This window comes from Lepisma saccharinum, chromosome 25, assembly GCF_977018435.1.
Source record: "Lepisma saccharinum chromosome 25, izLepSacc3.1, whole genome shotgun sequence".
Classification (NCBI taxonomy): domain Eukaryota; kingdom Metazoa; phylum Arthropoda; class Insecta; order Zygentoma; family Lepismatidae; genus Lepisma; species Lepisma saccharinum.
In genome coordinates this window covers 42,474,309-42,497,714 of record NC_139253.1, presented here as the reverse complement: position 1 = coordinate 42,497,714, position 23,406 = coordinate 42,474,309, and the positions used below count along the sequence as shown (strand labels likewise).

General features: G+C 34.2%; 1 protein-coding gene across 6 annotated transcripts in view; it reads left to right on the top strand.

The window, feature by feature from the left end:
• LOC145978872 (uncharacterized protein CG43867) overlaps positions 1 to 23,406 on the top strand; it is a 936,647-nt gene that overhangs the window by 894,492 nt on the left and 18,749 nt on the right. For 5 of the 6 annotated variants that reach the window (XM_083111771.1, XM_083111768.1, XM_083111769.1 and 2 more), the window contains 6 exons: positions 3,441 to 3,605; positions 5,573 to 5,734; positions 6,511 to 6,684; positions 10,099 to 10,204; positions 12,132 to 12,244; positions 13,506 to 13,715. In XM_083111771.1, coding sequence (XP_082967897.1) covers positions 3,441 to 3,605; positions 5,573 to 5,734; positions 6,511 to 6,684; positions 10,099 to 10,204; positions 12,132 to 12,244; positions 13,506 to 13,715 — 930 coding nt within the window. The remainder of the gene's footprint in view (positions 1 to 3,440; positions 3,606 to 5,572; positions 5,735 to 6,510; positions 6,685 to 10,098; positions 10,205 to 12,131; positions 12,245 to 13,505; positions 13,716 to 23,406) is intronic. The other variant, XM_083111770.1, reaches the window with a different exon arrangement.

The window sequence follows — 23,406 nt, the reverse complement described above, 5'->3', positions numbered from 1 at the left end:
CTGTTAATGTATGCCAAACTGCCCTTCAACTGAGGCTTAGCCATTAGATCTTGCGACATGGCTATGGAAGCAGCATCTTCCACAAAAAGAGGCTTCTGTCAAACAGCTGGCAAATTGTTTGGTGATTCACTTTCTCCAGGATGTCCATTGTGAGGAGAAATATTTTCCCAGGTTTGTCCTTCTCTAACGTGCCAACAATCACATTTGCAATGGAGCGACCCACTTCATCACATGTTTCGTCAATAGACACAAAAATCGACTTAACTGCAACGTAGTCGCGAATATTTTCAATCGTGTCATAGCAACGGTGCACGCACTCCTTTCAGAGGGTGGACTCGTCAGGAATGTTACGATTTGTATACTGTTCCAAAAACTTTTTGAAAGATTCATTGTTTATCTTTACTAACGGGATATTTGGTCTAACTAAGGCACTGCAAAGGTCTTTGTAAAACGGAGACGACCTAGAATATTCACTACCACTTTGCCCTAATGGAAGCTGCGATTTCCTTTTCTCCATGACCCGGGAAGCTGCTCTCATGTTTCTCATGCTCAACATGCTGTTGGATATGAACCACTTTTCTGCGCTAACTCACCTCACAATATTTGCAGAAAGCATACTTCCATCCATGGAAAACACCTCCGATCCAAATTCAGACACAAGCTGTTGCAAAAAATAAGTTTTACTAGACCTTGCTTTAGGCATGTTAACGGTCTGGCTTTCTTCCACAAACTAAAGTCAAACATAAAGTCTGAAGACAACCTCCACGCCCCCTCCCTCTGCACGGCACCTCCTTATATGACTTGAGATCTTTGCAAGCGCATGCTGTCTGGTCGTATACACCATGCTGAAAGCTTCAAAACAAGAGAAAGTTGCCAATTACAGCACGACCTTCCAAACAAGTTATGGTTAAAGGACCTTGTACCGTACCTGCTTCAGTCGTCCAAGAATGTTTTTTCTCTCGTTTCAGGGATGGTTCAAATATATTTCTTTCTTTCTTTTTTTTTTATTTCTTTACTACAGAAAGGATGTTTAAGATGAACTGATGATGATTCGAATTGAGAATGGGCAGTAAAAACGTAGTCGAAAGAAGGTGAAGTTGCAAAAAAAAAGCCGTTAGACCTAAAAAAAAAAGGCTAAAAAAGGACCAAAAAGGCAAAAAGAACAAATAAAACACCTTTTTCTGGCCTACAATAACCCAAAATGAACATATATTATGTTGAGCCACGTCTTTGGACACTAGGGGAAAGAAAAGGATTTTTCCTCAACTTCCGAGCTCTACTCATCAGCCTTTGAAAGTTCTGTCTCATTTCAGTCAGAAGAAACCAAGAAATTTGACAATAAAACTGCAAGAATATAATGCAGTGGTTGCAAGTAATCATTGCAAAATGCAATTAGAATATTTCTTTTTGCAGTGACAACTAAACTCTGTACTTTTAGTAACTAGATTAGTAACAATGGTTGCATTCAAGAATTTCCAAAGGAGTTCACTAATTTCTTACTCCATGACTTTTTTTTTCTAGTCTTAAACAACCCTTCAACATCATGTACTCTTCCCCTTTCATTCAAACTAAGGATGTCTAAAACTGCAGAGGTATTCTAGAGAAATCCTACTTTCTCAGTGGGTTGAATGTAGGGTGACCAGGCATCCTGATTTTCATAGGACTTCTCTCTTCTTTCTTCTTCTTCTTCTTCTTCGAAGAAGATAAATATGTAAGAATGAAAGACCTCCGTTTTATAGATCCACCAAGCTTTCTGAAACCTCGGAAAATATGCAAACTACAGGCTTCCCTGTAACTTGAAGTAGTGATACTAGCGCCACTGCTCCTGCACCAGGGTTTCAGATGGGTTGGTGGATCTATAAAGTGGTTGAATGCTAGGATGCCAGGGATCCTGGGGTCAAATCCCAGCCTGGGCAAGGATGTTTTTTTTTGAGTGTCCATTCAAGAATTTAATGATATTATCACTCATATTCATTGAAGCAATTAACCAAAAGTGAGAGGAAGGCAATTCTAAATAACAAAAATAAAATCAAGAAGAAAACAGATTAAAGAGAATTGTGTAATATTTCAGGGGACATGTAAGCAGCATGACTATTCCTTTTCCAAAGAGGGGGAGGGGTGCACTAGCAAACTCTTTCAGTAACACTGCAGAGAAGGTACTGCAAGTGATATGTACTCGGTCGAGTTCTGTCTTGAGAAAGTGGTTGTATCTGTAACCACTTCAATCAAATAAAAATTACTTGCATAAATCACTTGACCATCAGTTTAGTGTACAGTATTATCTTCTTGTGATGAAAGTGTCGTGTCTAGTGAACATGTTCGTAACTTCCAGTGTGGTTTGAAACATTACTGTTGTGTATCATTTGAGATATGTCTAATTCTTACTTAAATATTCTGCATTCTTAAACAAACTATTAGTAATAAGCTGCAAATACTATTGATTTTACTTTTTATAATTCATCACTACACAAGTGACAGTAATGTTTTATGTATCTCATACTTTGGTATTTAGTCTTTATGAATTGAGGTAAACTTTGGGACCAAGTTTTCAACTTTGTTGACTAAATTTGGTGCATTAGGAACCAAATAGCACGTATGTGTCAGTGTCCAGTATCGAGCTGCTTCCAAGACACAGGAGCTATACTTTGAGAAAAAAGGATAACCAGTTGATTTTTTGGTTGAGTGACATGTGTACACTACTTTGAATTCCATCACAATTTTGTTGATTTACTAAATCCAGAACTCGGCACTTTTCCATTTTTTTTTATTATTAGCTCCCAAATCATTCTCAGTATGCTAGATCCCAGCGAAAATGGAAAAGTGTTACTCGTAAATTATGACTTGAAAATGTCAACCCGTTATCATGTTTCACATGTAGTGATGTATATCTTTATGGACAAATGCAAGTGTGATTATATTCAATGATAACTTGTTGATAATTGTTGATTAATAAATAATGGGATTGGGATTGTGACATGTCTCTCTCTTTCATTGGTTCGTCAATAAAGCCAGAAAACCCACATCGATACAACTTCACATGCTGACCATGTGTCACCCAATGGAAAGACGTTTGTCAGGCTTTGGCCTTCTCAAAGGATTGCACCACAAAGCGTTTATTGAAAGTAAATATTACCCTAAAAATATAAATAAAGTAGTAAGTATTAATCAAACTGATTGGCTTTCTTGTTGCATTTTTCAAAACAAAACAAACTTATAATAGGAGTTCTAGTACAATTACATTTTGAGTGAAACTCTGACAAATAAGACTGTTTTCAAAATTTATTGGAGGAGAATCTGGCATTCATTATTTAACTTGTTCAGCATTCTACATTTTCTGAATTTTTGGCATGTTTCTCTGTTTATTTATAATGCAATTTCAATACTTAAGGTATACACTCTTTAGACTGTTTTTGTAAAAATATTTTTCATTTTTATTGCAGAATGATGTCAATAGAAAACCTCAAGGGCAAATAGTATTAGATGAAGTTTGTAGAGTTACACGAGCAGAAGGGGCAGCTACTTTTGAAATCTCAACAGGAAAAAAGACATACTATTTAACAGCAGATTCTATTGCCAATATGGAGGATTGGATACGGGTTCTTCAGGTAACCTTCATTTATTGCATGTAGTTTGTGTCTGATTTTTCATATTTTTTGTTGAAATCTATGCTTTATTTTTTAATGTAGACAGGATTCCTTGTTAATTGAATTCAAAGTTCCTTGAAAGTTCATGGTCATGAAGAATCCTTCTCAATGAATTATTTAAATGTACATTTGGTGTTGAACCTACATTGCTGTCATTGTTTTCTCATTAATGGAGTCATGTTACTGTACTATTTCTTTCTTATACGTTATGAACACATAATCCGTTTTCTCATCTTACTTTTAGTTTAAATAGTAATAAAAATGGCTTGGCAAAAGATGTGCATTAGGCCACTGGATAATACAACATATAATAGAATGCTTGAAATTAATGCAAAGGAACATTGTAATATACTGTACCATAGTTATTGCTAATTTTGACCACATACTGGTGTAGTAATATACTACTAACAGAATTTTGCTGATATCATTAATGGTATGTACACAAAGTTTACAAATAGTGGATCGATTGCATATAAAATAGCCAGCCCCCATGGCAGAGTGGTTAGCACATCACACTACGATGCCAGGGGTCCCAGGTTCGAATCCCAGCATGGGCATGGATATTTGTGACTGTCCATTCATCAATTTCATCATGTCATCACTCATCTTCGTAAATTAGCCTAAAGTGGCACAAAAAGCAAAGTAAAATAAAGCAAATCAATCAATCAATCAAGCATATAAAATAGCTAAAAATCTGCTATTTCTTAACTAAAAACATTTAGCTAAAAATCTGATATACTGCATACAAAATTCACCTGTGAAGTATTTTTCCATTGGAATGAAATGTTATGTATTGAGAACTGGAAGTTATTCCAGTCATTTGTATCACCATAGTCATCACTTATTTGTAAGGAAATTAAATTAAAATAACGTGTTTTGTTGTCACTCAATGTTTCAACCAATAAACATTGATCTTCTTTGGCAAGCCATAGAAAATTTTGAAATTACATGGTATTAAAAGGTTAAACTGTTCTAGTTAAAATATAAAGGAAGCGTAACAACTTTTCTCCTGCGATTTCGGCCTGTATATGGGACTGGTGGCCACCCACCATTGTGAGGAAATTGGGGGAGCTACAAATGAGTAGCATAATCCAGTCATAGAAAACCCACAACAATGACTGGGGGTTCGTCGTGCTGACCACATGTCGCCCCATAACTGGTTTGATATCTTCCACCTTGGCAGATGAGAGTGAGGCTGGCAGTCAGTAGGTAGGACCTCACTAGCTGTTGTGCTACGGGTTATTATTACTGTTAATTAAAATATAAAAGCTTCCCATGGCTTAACATGGAACATTCCCAGTAAAACATGACTGAAAGACACCAGACATTTCTACCACAGATTGATTCCATTTCTTCTCAATAACATGGACACACCCTGTCCTAGTGTTATCCCCTCTATATTTTAACTAGAACATTTTAAAATTTTAATACCATATGATTTTACCTGAAGAAGACCATGGTTTATTGGTTGAAACAATGAGTCACTACATGTTGTGTATTCTTCTTTCTTTTACAAATTATATCAAGATGGATAAATTGTGGATGTCAGTTAAAGGCTATTAATAGAAAAATCAAATCAGTAAAATTTTAACATATTTACCAATATGCTGTTATGAGCCAAGACTAATAGGTTACCATGTCATCTGTTCCTCAATATATTAATTTTCTAATATATTGATTACACAATTTGTTTCCTGGACTCTTCCTTGTTATTTTTCATATGCTAATGTATTCATTGTTTTAGTAAATTTTTGTTTTGCATAAAATGTTAAGTATAAAGCTTTGGAAGAGAAGGGATAGTTGTGGTTATGCTGGCATGTGAAAAATTTCAAATCTAAAGGTTTCCTGAAATAAGTGGATATATTTGTATGTGATATATTTGCTTTGATGAATATTCAAATGTAATACATCTAACACTCATTTCTTAGAATGTTCAGAGGAGAAATGCAACAAAACTTTTATTGAGTAAAGAAGATAACAAACCAAGCATCCAAGGATGGTTAACAAAAGTGAAGAATGGCCATGCAAAGAAGTGCTGGTGTGTGCTAATAGGAAAAATGTTCTTGTATTTCAAGACTCCAAATGACAGTGTAAGTATTTGATAAATATCTCAAATGTCTGTTTGTGCTTTAATTAGATCCCTCTTCCTCCTCTCCCCTCCCTTTCAGTATGGTTTTGGCCAGTCCTATAGAAGCACAACAAAATCTGCATTTGTTACTTTCTTGCAATATCTTTTTTTCTTCTAGTTTGTTACAAGCATTTAAACACATATTTTGATGTAACATCTAAGGAGAATGCATGCTCCCTTCATCAGACATTTATTTAAAATTTGCTCAGTGTTACAGCTATATAACATCATAACACATGTTTAAATGGTTGTAACAACCATAAAGTAGAAGAAGAAATCTAAAATGCAAGTAATACATACAAGAAGAATACGGTAATATTTTCGTTACAGCATGGTCTATGACTTGTGCCATCATCATTCAAATAAACAATATTTCTTTTTAAAGTATGTGCTTGCTGTGTTTAATTTGTAAATTCTGGTATATATTTCTTTCCTACACAAATTTAATAAAGTAAGAAATCACAAAAGTCTATTTGTACACTAATGAGGTATTTTTGAATAAATTTCAACATTTATTTTGAAAAATTATGACTTTATGTTTCAACTAATTGCAGACAAATTACACATTATGTACTTTCAACTCTTAGAACTGACAATTGTCCTAGTATTTGAAAAGTACTCCTTTTCAATTCCATTTGGTAGAAAATTATGTAAAACCATAATATTCCCGAATCCTAAGGAATTTTAAAATTCATTTTTCAAAATTGATACCAGCTTATAATGTAGTTTTCTTTGCAGAATCCCCTGGGCCAAATTAATATGAGGGATGCACGGGTTGAAGAAGTAGATCATGTGTCTGACTCAGATAGCGAGGACAGGGAAGGAGATGGACAACATTCTGAGTTAACGATAGGCATATTTCCTTCACACCAAGGGCCGACTTACCTGCTGATGCCAAGTAAACAAGAAAAGGTGAGACAGTAATACTTTTTAGAAATCTGAAAGTCATATTATCACTTATTAGATCATTGCCACCTGTTATATAGTGAGTTGATAATAGCTGATTCTGTATGAATTACTCTATTCTTACAACATGTAATATCTTACAGCACAAGTCAATATCATTAACAATAAAATAAATAAACCACAACATGTATTTTATTTTGATATTCTCAAATATCCACTAATGTGGAGTCTTTTTTTTTTAAGCTATATTCTCATTTCGATATGCCATTTGCTCATAAAATTACCAATTGTATGTCTCAATATTTTTTTAAAACTGTGTACACCAAGAGACGTCAATGCCCAGCTGGTATAATTTGTACCAAGATATGTATTCATGTAACTTTACTTTTGAAACATACTGCATCTCAGAAAATGTTCGAAGATACATGTTTGAATTGTTATATGAACCTTGAGGTCATGTCATTAGTAATTATTGAAGTGAAAATTTATTCTTGCTATATTAAAAAAAAACTTACTCTTGGTTATATACGAGACATGTTGTATTACTTTGGAAAATATTTTTTTTCTCTGAAAGTATGAAAACAACTGCTAACTTTTGCAGAATGAGTAGAACACATATATAGAAACATGTTGGTACCATTTTTAACTATCACATTGTGGCGATGCCTCTGTGGGGGCCCACTGAATTCAAAATTTCACAAAAAATATATATTTTTTTAAAATTTCTTCTTAGTGGCTGTGAAAGTTGTAAATGCCAAGGATGAACATAGCATTTACATGACAGGTTGACTTGATCTCATCGAAGTCTCCTAAATGGCTAGTGGTAATGATGTCACCTGATGATCAAGGAGTCGTGAGTTCGATGGTGGAAGCACATTTCACACTGGTTCAGGTTCCTTCAAACTGTAGGTTATGTCCAAATTGGCAAATATGGACTCAAAACAAGCTTTTTCATATTGTCAAGGCCTCTGATTCACATCAGAATGAGCCGGCCTCTGGCGGAGTGGTTAGCACATCACGGTACAATGCCAGGAGTCCCAGATTCGAATCCTGGCCTGAGCATGGATATTTGTGAGTGTCCATTCATCAATTTCATCATCATATTACTCATCCCCATCTTTTCAAATTAGCCAAAAGTGGCAAAAAAAAAAAACAAAGTAAAATAAAGCAAATCAAATCAAGCATCAGAATGACATGACAAGTATTCACTTTTCAACACATTTCATTTATTATTGCACTAATTCTAAGAGTATAGTTGATCATACTAATGTGTTTAAAATACTATAAATCTGGAATGAAACAAACGTATACAGTAATTTGCATTTGATCTTTTTTTTTTAAAAAAAGGTAATGTCTTATTCTCATAATGAACCGAATTAGTTAAGAGCTGTAATTATATCTTGAAAAAATTAGGTTCCTTTCAGGAGGATGCAGGTTAATTCCTTGCTACCACATATGCTTGGGTTGGATACCTACTTATTAGTACTACATTTGTATTAGGAAATGCATAGTCAACTTTTAATTTCAGTCACTACTAACTTTCCTAACTAAACCAGTCAACAATTTCTTCACATTCAAGTATGGTATTTTATTGTTACCATATTGGACAAACAAAACTATATATACAGGGTCAGGCAGAAACAATGTACCAGTTTATTATAGTTCCTACAGTAACACTACATAGGGAATGTAAAAGACGAGAGTGGTAATTGATAAATAACATAATGCCGTTTTATGACACAATAATTACTCAGATCTGGGTATTTCGCTGGCCACGGTATGTCCCCAAAACGTAGGATGATTCTGCCCGCGAACACCGTATGTAACGTTGTCATCGTGGTATGCGTAGTTGCACCATCTTCCTAGAAATAAACTGATCATCGCCCTGTCTCTGTAATTCAGGAATCAGGAAAGTCGCCAGTAGGCCTCTGTAACGTTCCGAATTGACTGTGACTGCGTTTCCGTTATGATCCTCAAAAAAGTAGGGTCCAATAATCCTGGAAGCCGAAACACCGCACCAAACCGTGACCTTTTCACTATGGAGTGGTTTTTCGTGGAGTTCCTGTGGATTCATATTACTCCAGTATCGCATGTTTTGTTTGTTGACATGGCCTGTCAGTTCAAAGTGTGCGTCATCCGACATAATCAGGTTGGGAAGAATGTCCCTATTCTCGTCCAATAGGTCGATAAGGTCTGTACTTAATTGTTTCCGGGAGGCATAGTCACGCTCGGATAACTTATGGGTCACCTGTATTTTGTATGGATGATAACTTAAATCGCTGTGGAGAATGCGGCACACACTTCTGTCTGACAAGTGTAAAACTGCAGAATGTTTGTTTACTGAATGCCTAGGACTCCTGTCAAGAGCATTTCGTACCCTCTCAATGTTTTCTGGTGTCCACACTGTCCTCGGCTTTCCCGGTGGCTTCTTATTCGTGGCACTTGCGGTAGCATGAGACTGATCAACCCACCTCCGAATTGTGTGCCGTTCTGGTACTCTTCAATGTCTCCCAATGTTGAATTGCTGTCGAAACTTCCCCTGCGTAGCTACCACACTGTCACCACTTTTGAAATACGCTTCAATCACAAAAGCGCGATGCATCTTGGTCCAACGCTCCTTTGTAACTAAAATGGCATCCTTCCTGCTACACTCTACCCTGCTCGGTTTTATGCTCAATGCGGGGCCGGACCCTTTATTTGTGTTAAAGACTAACGACAAATTGAACTGAATTGTTCTTTAGGTCCACTTTATGCACAGAAAGGCTTATTGGGACTGGACCTACAGTTTAAAGTGTGATCTGAACCACTGTGCAATGTGCCTTCACTGGGAATCGAACCCTGGACTCCTTGATTACAAGGTGGCGACGTTACCACTACGCCATTGGGGAGACAAGGACTAAGGATTGAATAAGTTTAGTTCATACTCTATCAGAATCAAGCAGTAAAGGGTACAGTGGAACCTTGATTTCATGTCCCTGGATTTTTCATTATCCCACATTATACATTTGATTTCAATAGTTCCAAAACAGCTATATAATATTTTATAGCTGTATTTGTTATCAAATTTCCCATTTGTACATTTTCCTGCGTTTGAAATTTTCTTGTTCTGATGCCCTGAAAAACGTAAAATCAAGGTCCTCTGTATATTGGTAAAATTGACAATAACATCATTGCATTGTTTAATTGAATAAATTAATTCCTAAATGTACAGTTTTTGTTTTTTCTAATTGTAGAATTTTGGTATTAGCAGGCATTATATTAGTACTTTATCCGCATTGATCAAACTTTACACTGGACCATCCGTATTAGAAATTGAATCCATAATCTCTGACAAAGTATGTTAACTTAGTTATGATATATCAGTAATATCTCTTTGCATAGTTATGGATATGTATAACATGTTCTTCCATGTCCTTTCAGGACTCGTGGATGTACCATCTTACTGTTGTGTCTGGGGGTGGTCACAATGCTGGCACTCAGTATGAGCAACTTGTACAAAAGCTAATGGAAATGGATGGCGATCCCAGTAAGTGAAATACTCATTAATTTACACTGTTAATTGAAGTCCAGAACTGTGTTGTTGATTGTGATTTTTGCATGGGAAAATATGTATGAGAATTGTAGTAGAGGGTGGCTACTCACCTGGAATTCTGCATGAATTTTTCTCCAAAAAAAATTGCAAATTTTATTTATCCAAAACCCATTAAATTTATACATGTTTATTAATGCCCTGAGGCAATTTTTTCAAAGTTTAGCTGTATTTTTATCGAGGAAGGAATAGAAAAGAAAGTTGCATGGAAAATAAGAACAAAATTCTCTCAATTTGTTAGTGTCCTTTGCAGAACAATGTATCTAGCAGATGAAAGATTATTGTAAGATATGTTGAAGTTGATTAGGTAAATTTGAGTTTGAAATTCTTAAGCAAGTAAGAACTTTTCGTAGAAAAGCCCGTAAGATTTTTGAGTTGTGTTTGTAGATGTATTTTGAGTCTGAACATGTGAAATGGCAAATGTAAACTCCGCACCTAAAATTAAATGTTTTAAATATATATACTGTTTAATTTAATTTAATTAGAATTTTTGGATATATTGGAATCACAGACCCTCTATATTGTTAATGTATTTGTGTATGTATGTGTGCGGGTGGTGAGAGGCAGTAATACATAAGATAGAAATAAACAAAATATCTGCTTGTACCCTTCAATTTTTGGAAATTTCACCTTGAAAACCGGGAATTATGGTTGAATGCTATCATGATCCTAGAGTGGCCATCCTGAAGTAATCTTGATTTTTTAAAGTTCCAAATGCTAGATTGAGAATCTTTCTTGAAATACTGGAATAATGCATTAAAGAGGTGCATATGAAGGCAGGTGGCATCTGGCCAGTGATCATTTAATGGAGGCGTGGCTAACTCCCACAAATTTCAGATGGGTCCTAATTGTCTAGCTGTTCTTTCCAGTATTTCTTTTAAATGAAGTGCATTCTCACTGGACCACTATCCATATGTATGCCATAATCCTCAAACCACTGGCACAGGCCTGGTTATTGAAAAGAGGCCAGTCTTCGAAAAGTGTCATTTATTGTATCTTCAAACAAGCTCCTGCTGTCCATCTGGGCACTGAGTTCGGAAAAAAGGAAATCTTTCCATCAATCTTCTTGTGCTGATGTCTCCATGATCATAAAGATGAAAATTGTGGATCATCTCCTATTGTGTTACAACACAAATTTTTATTTTTATTTTTAATTAATCAATATTTTCACCAACCCACCTGCATTCATCGGTACGCACTTGGGTCCTCGTGCCTCTGAGTACCAGAACAAAATTTGAATTTAATTTCTAGTATGTTAGTGTTGGATGTAGTCTCTGTCATGTAAAAGTTAGGTGTGATAGAAAGGAAGTTAATTGAGACATTAATATTTTATGTTATAGAAATTACTACTAGTGAAGTTTAGTTAAACTATGTATCTACATATTTGTGCAATACTTCAAAGGTTTAAGAGGTTTACTTGCTGGTAAAGACTGATTATTATTATTATACTGTTTGCTGTGTGGGATTGCAGTTGTAGATTATATTTAAAAGTAAAGCTAGAGATGATTAGCTTGATGATAGATTAAGGTACAAATTAGGATAAACCAAAGTAGATAAATACAAAACACAAAGTACAAAAATACAAATAGAAGAAAAAGGGGAACTAGCATTAAACCAAAAAGAATAATAGGACATGCAGATTAATTAGGATGTGATATTTAAGTTTAACAGTAATTAATGAAAAGGCAAAGTCATTCTATACTTATGTACTGTTACACTTAGGATAATGCAGTTGGTAACACTGCAAAATCATCCAAAAAGTCTCACATTTAAGCTGTAAATAGAAATTTTCATCTGCCAATCTGTAGTGTCGGAACGCTACATTTTATTTCTTTCTGTTGTAATTGGTCCACTTTATTTTCAGACTGCGTATTATGGAGGCACCCTCACCTACTTCACAGTAAAGAAAGTATAGCATCTCCCCTTACAACGTTATCCTCAGAAGCTCTGCAGGCAGAGGCAATTAAATTATTTAAGGTACGTGGATTAATTTGTGTGCAAGCTTTTGCTTGATTAGTTTTCTTTTTGGAGAGTAATAATTGTTATGTGGCAGTCCTGCTGCTTGCTTGTTTTCTTCTCTTGTATTCTGACTTTACTTATCAGCATATGGCATAGTTCCTTTGTATTATTGTAAAGAACATTAAAATACATTGTATTTGTTGTAGGTTTAATGGGAAAAATTTGTCAAAAATGGGTAGTGAGGGACAAATGCCATGCATGCTGTGTATATCAAGATAGTTTACAAATAACTATCATAATGTTCATAATTTGTTAGGTGGTAGGGTTGGACTGATATGAAATGTTTGCCAATAGTGTAAAATGTACTGATATGTATAACTAGTACCCTACCAATTTGATTTAAAATTACAAATATTCCATGAAGAACTACAATTGAATATTGGCCCTTGTATTTAATGAACTTGACCATGAAACTGCAATAGTTTACTTGGACATTGTTTAGACATTAACTTCACAAAACTTTTGTATTCATTAAAAAAAGTAACCAATTGGCTCAAATTGCACTAAATATTGGATTGCTAAAATTATTGACAATTTTGCTAAAATATATCAGTCAGTACCGATAAGCAGTGCTTTTTTTTCTCTCAGAAGAAAGGTTCCGGTAATCTTCGAGTTGGTTTAATAATGTTGCTCTGTTCATTACAAGAATTACTTAAAATATTGTGCTCTGTGTCCGTAATGATTGTGCACCTATGCAGTTACACACTCATTTATTTCGTTGCAATAAAACATCACTAGTTTCATTCTCACCTACAAAAAGGTTCTGGTATGGCATACCGTTGCGTACCACCAGAAAAAAAGCACTGTTAATAAGAGTACTGATTAGCGCCTCCCAGATGACGTTGTTGCCTTGTTATCAAAAGGTCCGGGATCGATACCCGGTGGAGGCACATTGCACAGTAATTTGAATCCCACTTTAAACTGCCGGTAAACTAACATTTTATATTGTATATAGAAATTGCAGGAAAATTAGAAGTTGTCGGACTTCTGTTTTGTTTCACTTGAATGCCTACATTGGTGTTTTTTTCTATTAAATCTAATTAATATATGCAATAAAGACGAAATGTTGCAATAAAACAGGTCGAATTTTCAGAATACGACACTGGTCCAGTCCCAATTAGCCTGTATGTGCATAAAGTGAACTTGAAACAAAAACTCAACTGATTAATCTATCCAAGCCCTAATTTGTAACTTTCTAACTGTGCTTTTTCTCTTTCAGTCTTGTCAGTTGTTCATTTCCGTGCACTTGGACTCAGCGGGGATCGACTACCACGTGGTGCTAGCCCAAAACGCCTTGCAGCAGTGCCTTGATGTCCCAGAGCTGCAGGCTGAGCTTATATCTGCCCTCATCAAGCAAACGTCTCGGCATACGCATCATAAAATCGGGGTCCAGGTAAACCGGACACTCAACAAATTTAAGCATTCACGCGTAAGTGTGCTTGGCTGCAGATGTGGCTGACATTTTTATCCCCTTTTTTAGTTTAGTTTTAGTTTATAGGCTGTTAACCCTCTGTGCCCTTATAATAGCTGTGATAGGAACATCAGCATGAAAATCTTCCCTCTCGGTGGTGTAATAGTTGCATTCAAGCAGTCCAATTTTGTGTTGAAACGGTGTTCAAAAGGAAAAGCTCTACCTAAAATTATAAATGTTGTACTCAAATTATGACACTACATATTATTGTGAAACTGTTACGCCACTAATTTCATTTAAATCTACTTAGATATAGAATGATTTTTTATATACTGAGAAGATTTTTTGAATTTTAGATGTTACATGATATTGTAATGTATTTATAAAGTCAAATGTATTGTGTGATGCCACTATATTGTTAAAAATTATAGTATCAGCAGAGGTACACACACACACACTTACCAAATTCAAACCAAGAAATACATTTCATTCTTTCCAATGATTTCACTATATATTAGGGCTGAACCATTCCTGATGCTGATGTATCAGTTGGATTTTATTTATAGATACCGGCTGATATTTTGATGGCATTTTTGGTCTCTCGTAGGGTGTGTGAAAATGCCACACAATACATTCACAGCATCTAACTATCCTGAATAACCTGTGAGGGCCAGCCTCACTCCCACCAGAGATGGAAAATATTCCAACCCATTACGGGGTAACATGTGGTCAGCACAGTGAACCCTCAGTCGCTGCTGTAGGTTTCCATGATTGGGTTACGCTATTCATGTGTAGTTCCCAAATTTTAGCACAATGGTGGGTGGCCACCAATCCCATACACTGGCCGAAATCTCAGAGAAAAGTTACGCCTTCCCCCAGGAGACTCGAAACTGCATCCCGTAGCTCGAGCCCGAAGTTTGGCACCTTAGTACGCATTGCCACAGTGCAGGACAATTATCCTGGAAGTTATGCAAAATTCGAAGTTTCCTTGTATTTTACATCAAGACACACAACAGGTATTTTAATATTCTGATGCAATTCCTGAGTATTTTGATGTATATGAATGCAAATGATGAAAATTGATACATATAATTGCAGTGAAATACTTAGTCAGTATTTGTAATCAATATTTTGAACATTTTAAATTATTACAATTTTTAAGCATCAGTATTGGTGGGAAACGGTAAGAGTATTGACATCAGCATGGGTATAGGTTCAAAGTGGTATTAGCTCAGCGTTACTATAAATGCAATCATAGTCAAGAGCTGTTAAAATTCTATACCAACTAAAATTTCTAAAGAAAGTCCACCTACTATGTACCATCCAAACATTAAAACCTCAGAAACTACAATATGAGTCTCCCTGGAACTGAGAGCTAAATAACTCTTGCAGAAGTTTGTCTGTCTGATACTTTCAATCCACAATGAAAAGCTTTTCTGGGGAAAACAGCTTCCCTTAGTCTCAGTTTTTGCCAATTCAAATAGTCTATCTAATCATATTAGCAAATGATACATATCAAGATCTACAATTGTTATTGATTTTTTAACGTACAATTGTAATTAATAATAATTTAATCCAAAATTTCATAATCATTGGAAGTAATTGATTTGATCTGATTTATTTTACTTTGCTTTTCTGCAACTTTTGGCTAATCACAAAGATGAGGATGAGTGATGATATGATGAAATTGATGAAGGGACAATCACAAAGAACATCGATGCCCAGACTGAGATTCGAACCTGGGACCTCTAGCATCGCTAACCACTCCACCACGGAGGCCGGCATTTGGAAGTAATGCAAAACTCAATGTACATATTTCATTAAACCTGTACAGTATTTATAAGATACTTATACTTATAGATACACATTTTTTTTTTTTTAACCTGGCATGAATCACCTAGACCATCTTAACTTGCATATACATTTTGGTGGGTCTGTTTTTGCATCCAACACTGATAACTAAGGGGATATTGCAGTTACATAACTAAAGCCATAAATACAGATCCAACTTGTATGTCCATCTAGAACAGCGTGGCCTCTTCCAAAATGTACACATGCTTTTAAATGTTTGGAAATCATAAAAGCTTTTCCTGTTCTTCCAAGTAAGAACCGATTAACACCCAAATATGTATAAAATAATGCTGCCCTCAACAGTAAAGTGAAATGAATGGTCTTCTCTGTTTTGCTAAGGAATATACAGGGCTAGCATAAATGATTCATTCGTTTTGAAAAGGCTATATTTTCAAAAGTATTACACGTACACACATGAAAGATATATGAAAAGAACCACAAACTCACCAAGTTTGTACTGTGTATTACGGGTGGCAGCACGAGATCATTGTCTTTTTCTATTATCTATTATTTCGCCGCCAAGTTGATATTCAGCAATGAAGCAACATTCCACTTATCCGGGAACGTGAATCGTCATAATGTGCGATTCTGGGGCACAGAAAATCCACGTGCAGTCGTGACAGTTGAAAGAGATTCGCCAAAGGTGATGTTTTCTGTGCAGTGTCACAAACAAAGATGTATGGGCCGTTTTTCTACACTGAGCAAACTGTGACCGGTAAATGTTACCTGGATATGTTGCAGTTGTGGTTGTTCCTGCAACTCAGTGCTGACTTCAGGGATTTTTTCTTCCAACAAGACGGGGCACCCCCTCATTGGAACATCCCAGTTCGTGACTACCTAAACGATGAACTTCCGCATCGCTGGATTGGGCATATTTGTGAGGATGACCTAGCTTTGTTCCCCTGGCCTCCCAGATCTCCTAATTTAACGCCCTGCGACTTCTTCCTATGGGGGTACGTTAAGGACCTTGTTTACGTACCCCCTCTACCGCAATCCTTAGTCGAGCTCAAATAACGCATCAGTGCTGCAGTGCAGGCTATTGACAGGACTATGCTACAAAATGTATGGAATGAGCTCGAATATCGTCTGGACGTGTGTCGTGTAACCAAAGGGGCACATATCGAACATTTGTAGAGGGTGTATAAACTTGTTGAGTTTGTGGTTCTTTTCATATATCTTTCATGTGTGTACGTGTAATACTTTTGAAAATATAACCTTTTCAAAACGAATGAATCATTTATTCTAGCCCTGTATAGTATATATCAGTCCAGGATGTGCAAGGTTCTGCATTAGAACAAAATACAAAAATCCTGTGGTACTTTATCATTACTGACCTATTAAAGATTAACATCTGATTTCTGAATATAAGTTTCTTTTCATTTCTTCATCTATGTACATCCCAAAATTTCATCCAATTTTCACATATTGAGACAATTTACATGTAGTATATTGGGATATAACATTAAAATCAATATATAGTTGATACCCTTTACATTACCTATTTTATTAAACATTTCCAACTTCTTAAACTTCTATTTTACATCACGGTTAGAGTTGATAAATTTCTGCCTTGTATTTTCAAAATAATCTTTTTTTAAATGTTATATATTTTCAGGATTTTTTTGTTGTATTAATATCATGAGTTTTCATTTACTAGTCATCCAATTGCAGCACATTATGATGGAAATCTCGTCTGCATTGTTATATCTATATTCTACATTACATTTACAGATTTTATCCATTTATGTTTCCTAGACAGTTCTAATATTTAATAAAGCATGAATTACCAAGTTTGAAGGTGACTGGAAGGACCTGTGCTAAGAAACACAAAATTAAATACCTATATGAATATATGTGTAAAATAGGCATTTTTAATTCTTAAGTGCAAGGTTATCAACTTGTAGGTCTTAAATTTCTATCCATACTTTACCCCTCTATTTATGTGTGTTACTACGGAATACCAAGGTATTTTAATGTTATTCTTATTCACAAGGCATGACTTCTATTTAATTTACAAAGTTAAATTTAGAGGTTTTTGTACTACAATCTAATCAATAGTTATGCAAAATTTCTACCAATATCAACATGTATGGCAGTGGAATATATAGAAAAATAATCTAAAGTGAAAAAACAAATCAGTAAAATTGTATTTAAGTGAAGGTTATTGAATTTTTATTATTGAATGCTGTTAAGTTTTTAATCGTGACCAACATTTTACAGTGATGAAAAGATAATAATTAGTGTACAAAAAAAATGAGTATTAATTTTAATGTATATTTTGAGGAAATCTGAAAGACACTGAGGGTTAATTAAACTTAAATTTCATTGAACAGTGGCATTTTGTAGGTTCGTCGCATGTTACTCACAAATCCAGAATATAAAAAAGGAAAGTTAAAAATTGTACATACGTATGTGAGTATAGTGCTCTTATAGTAGAACGACGTTTTAGAGATTGACTATCTCTTTCCTCAGGTTCATATAAAAAACTAAGTACTTGGCATAGTACTGCGTCAAAAATGTAATATGAGGATTGTAGTTAAGGGTTGGTTAGGATACATTTAAAATATTAAGTTTTTTGCCATTAGAAGTACGTAAAAAATAAATTAAAAAAACAAGACATTTGGGTAGGAATGGCCAAACCTGCAGGTTGCATTGTGATTCATGCAGGTTTTTTAGATTTTTAACTTTTTTACCTGTGAATAGGTCTACTGTACAAGTTTTTTTAGGGAACGACTTTTTTTTTTTACGTACTTCTAATAGCAAAAAACTTAATATTTTAAATGTATCCTAACCAACCCTTAACCACAATCCTCATATTACATTTTTGACGCAGTACTATGCCAAGTACTTAGTTTTTTATATGAACCTGAGGAAAGAGATAGTCAATCTCTAAAACGTCGTTCTACTATAAGAGCACTATACTCACATACGTAAGTACAATTTTTAACTTTCCTTTTTTATATTCATTGAACAATGTAGAATAATAATTAGGGACATGCATACGAGGGCTATTCGGAAATCGACCTCCGGGAGGCACAAAATAAAACAGATATAAAGACAACTAAATTTTATTATGCACAAAAGTTGAACACACACATGTTAAATTTAAATTGCTGAGAAATGCCCATTTAGGCATATACTTAAATGCTTTGTTCTCAGCTTAGCTCCAGAACATTTTTTTTTTTTTAAAAAAAATAGTTGATTTTTCTCTGTGCTTATTATGCACTACTTTTGAACCCAAAATGTGCTCAGTACCAAAATTTTGATTTTTTTATTTATTTATCATAAATGTGTGTCCTTGATAATAAGATTTAAACACTTGAAAAATATTATTGTTCATTGTTTCATTTCATTCATGAAAATAGTTTACCCGTTGTTTCATTTCCATTACAATATAAAGTAATCTAACCTGTCACAACCTAAGTTGTAGGCAAACCACTGACATGTATGTTGATATAAGATACAGGGATTTTTCAAAGATATAATGTTAACGAACTATAAAAAAATCATACTATCATTAATATCGCATCAATCCAATCTGCTATAAACTCCATAACGTCACAGCCCTTTGAGGCTGTGTGCCAAGCAGATTTTCATTAGGTGAAGCATGATCAGGGCATCAAGTTCCATCACACTGTTTTCTGACTTTGTGGAAGTCGGTCTATTGTTTTGAAGTATGTCCCCAAGTGTCCTCACGATGTCGAGTCAACGCCGAAATTTTGGACCTCCCACCAGCAATCAGATGTGGGACTGATTGAACCAAACTGACCATTCAGTTAAGTGGCAGCTCCACCAACCTACAAAGCACTGCATAACTTGTGACATATTGTATGAATGAAATATATCTTCATATAATTTAGTCGAAAATGCATTAATTTTGACAAGAAATTTAATTGCTACTGTTTCTCTAGTATTTTCCAACACCCGTTTCACCAGTTTCATTTGATAATAAATTATTTGTTTGTATGCCATGAAACAACAATACTTCATTACATGAATAAAGGATTGGAACTTGTGTTAATGGGAATCAAAATTTATGTTCTTGTGAATTGATGAACTTTACATATTGGTCAGTTTTTTTTTAAAACAAATGTTAAAGCTTTTTTCACTTTTATATTACCAATTTTGAATTATACTAAGGCTATTTCGTGAGCAAAAGAACAAGTGAAAACTTACTTTTCACAAACTTTTTCAACCTCAGTAAAATTAAAAACGTATAACAATAAAGCGTATTATGTATGTATAAAGCTTATACATGCTCATATGTATTATATAAGGCAGAGTTCCTGAAAGTTTAACTTAGCACTTTTTAAATACGTACTGTGCAAGTTTAGTTTTGTAGAAAATAGTAAAATTATAATTTTATTGATGATTTCTAACTTGAAATTCAATATTTTAAGGTAATCAGAATTGTCTTCAAAGTATAGGCAGGCACCTCTATTAGAACACAATTACATTTTTGGTTAATATTTTAGATTGCTTTTCTGCCACAATTGCTATGTTGAAGGTAAGTGGTGATTGGATAAAATTGTTAAAGGGGCACTCACTGAAGAACACTCATTCTCAGATCAGGACTGAAATCCTGAACCTTTGATGATGACAAGTTTGTATCTACTACTCAACGTGGTAAGTTACAGAGGCAACCAATATGTATTTTCCTATTTTGATGGTAGCCATTCTTCACATTTGCAACTTACTGTAAGATTTGTAGTGAAATTTCAACCTTTACTATCATATGTATAGATTGTCTAAGTTGACCAATGTACTTTACAGAGTAGGGAATACTTTTCCATTCATTATTAATTTATATGCATTAAAACCAAGAAAAATAACCAGAATTATAAACAATACCATAGGGAGGCTTCACTGCAAATAGACATTTCAAACCTTTTAAATATCAGGTACACTTCAAAAAGTATTCTAAAATACATAAACATTTTGTACTTATGTTTCGTGAGTACGTATCTGGTTTTCCAATGAACGACGTTTCGAGAACAACTGTTCCCTTCTTCAGGTTCGTAAGTTACATAGGCTATCCAAAATTCACCATAGCGATGTCAATACGTTTTTCTCACAAAATTCCAGGAACAAGGATACAGGTTTGGAGATTAATATAGGAAAAATATAGTATGGATTCCAATTTTTCCTATATTAATCTCCAAACCTGTATCGTTGTTCCTGGAATTTTGGGAGAAAAGTATTGACGTGGCTATGGTGTATTTTGGATAGACTATGTAACTTAAGAACCTGAAGAAGGGGACAGTTGTTCTCGAAACATCGTTCATTGGAAAACCAGATACTCACGAATCGTAAGTACAAAAAGATTTTTGTATTTTAGAATACTTCTTGAATTGAAATCAGTGAGTAATTCGCACAACTAATTATGGAATTAGGTACACTGTAGAGATCAATGTAGTGTAAGAGTATTGTACCAGTTGGAAAGTGTGCTTGACGAGTGCCCTTGCAAGTTTGTCCAAACAGGCACGCGGATATTGATATTTCAACATTCCAATATAACTTTGCAAATTTCATTGAATACATACGTGAACCATTCCTCTTAATGTATGTGACGGGTGACTGGAATAGGTCTTTCTTCGAAAAAGAAACTGCATATTTTGACATTTACAAAATCAGGGTATATAAATTATCTTATATTCATAGCAATAGCAAATGTCAGAATTTTGCACTAATTTGCAAACTAATTATTGGTATATTGAATCTGTAATTTTGCAAATACACCAATATGCTATGTAGGCCAATACTGATAGAGTTCTGATTAATCTACCTTATCCCTGATCAAACTGTATTGCCCCTGCCTCAGTTCTGACAAAAACCTATTCTTGAATTTCCTGTTACATAGCACGTAGGACTTGGAAGTGGAAATTGATAGCAGGAGGGGGCGGGGGGGCTCCTATGAGCAATGTCTTGAATTTATGAATTAGCAACAATAATGATGATTGGAAAGGTTCATGTTTTTAATATATAGAAGTACTGGCTTCTTTAGCAACATAATTTCTAAAAGATAATTTATTTTCCATTATACAAAATAACACTTCCAATTGTGAGCTGAGTAGTAAATTACAAATTGCTGCTGCTTATACACCTTGTAAGTTTTAAAATTACATGTAAATTTGCTTTTAAAAAATGTTTTTGATTTCCTTGCAAGAACTCTCGAAAATTATATTTTCATCATTATTGAATATTTAGTATATATCACCTGCTGAAGTTATGTGAAGAATTGCAAATATGCAGTTATATATATTATTTATAACCTCAATAATTATAAGGTGCAACTCAGGGTTAACAGTTCTAAATTATTATGCTACAGCTTCAGGCTTGGTAATTTGCTGTCCAATGTTTTTCAATTTTACAGAAGTATATTTGTAAGAAATAAAGTACAGAGGTAGTTGGTTGTGCATTGTTATAAAAATTTGTCACTGCTTTTTTTTTTTTAATTGAGATGACTTTGGAAGTTTTTATGCTTCTTTTTTTGTCCCATTCTGTTATCTATTATGTTGACCACTTGTTATAGTATAATTTATGATTACATATATTTTTTGCATGATAGTCGTATATCAGTGTGAAAAACACATGTTCATAGACTTATGCACGGTAAATTTTGCAAGTCTTTAGAAATAGTAGTTATTTGTAAGATACATGTTGTTCAAAAGAGTGAACTGTGTTCTTTTCTACATTCTTCTAAAAAAAATATTAGAGACAAATTCATTATTATATTTACAGAACTTTGATAATATACCAGTCTGTGGCAGAGAACATATAATAATTTGCCAGAAAAGCAGCAATAAAATGTCTTGAAAAATCTTACATGAGGGGAGACAGATTTTTCAAATTATTATAACTTTGCATGTTATGCTTAAATTTAATAATGTTATAGCTGTTTGCTTATGAACTATTTGACACCATAAATATATTTTACCTGAGTCAACAATAGCTTTCAACTATCCAGATATAATCAGTAATCAAAATATTTTAATGCAACAAAAAACTTTTGAGTTATAAATAATTACTTTTCCACAATATTTTACCATTACACAATTTGCTGTTGCTGATGTTAATAAGATACAAAGTATTATGTGATTTAGTTTAATACAAGAAAACACTTGGTTTCTCCCTAATTCTACACATATGAAATGTATATTAAAATTAAAGGAAAGGAATCCCATGTATCTTGACCTTTTTATATTAGCAAAGTAGCTAATTTTAAAAACAAATTATGAAATCATCTTGTTTTCTTTGTTTGATCAGATTTACTTGTTTCCTGTTTCTGGAGATAATGAAACTTTAGGAGCAGTTTTAGTTTTTAATATTTAATGTCTTCTCCTTTTTTGTGTGTTTTGTAAAGTAGAAGCTATTTCTGAGTGATTTTTTTTTTTTTAAGTTGTTCCTGATACTATATCTCTGTGTTACATGTAAGACCATTTTAAGAGAGGATATCTTATTTTGTTTCTCATATAGTTTATTGTTTCCGGTTATATTATGGGTTTGTGAATGAGGGAAGCAAAAACAAATATGTATGTGTGGGGGTTAAAACACCAGTATAATATGTTTTTTCTTGCGGGACTATGCCATGCTGTTAAAATTTTATTTGCTTGTACGTATTGGTTATTTAATGTTGCTTTATTGTCATTAAAATTAATATGTTCTGATTCTTGCAAATGTCTATGGTGTTCAGTAAATCAGGATTTCTTGAGCAAGGCATGGAACTTTTTTCGTTACATGTTCTGTCACATATTTCATCTATTCACCGCTCATGATCACAATTAACTTAGAGATGTAGAAGAGTAACATAAAAAAAAAAAAATACAAAATTGCATATTTCTTCTGATTTCTGCAGCTA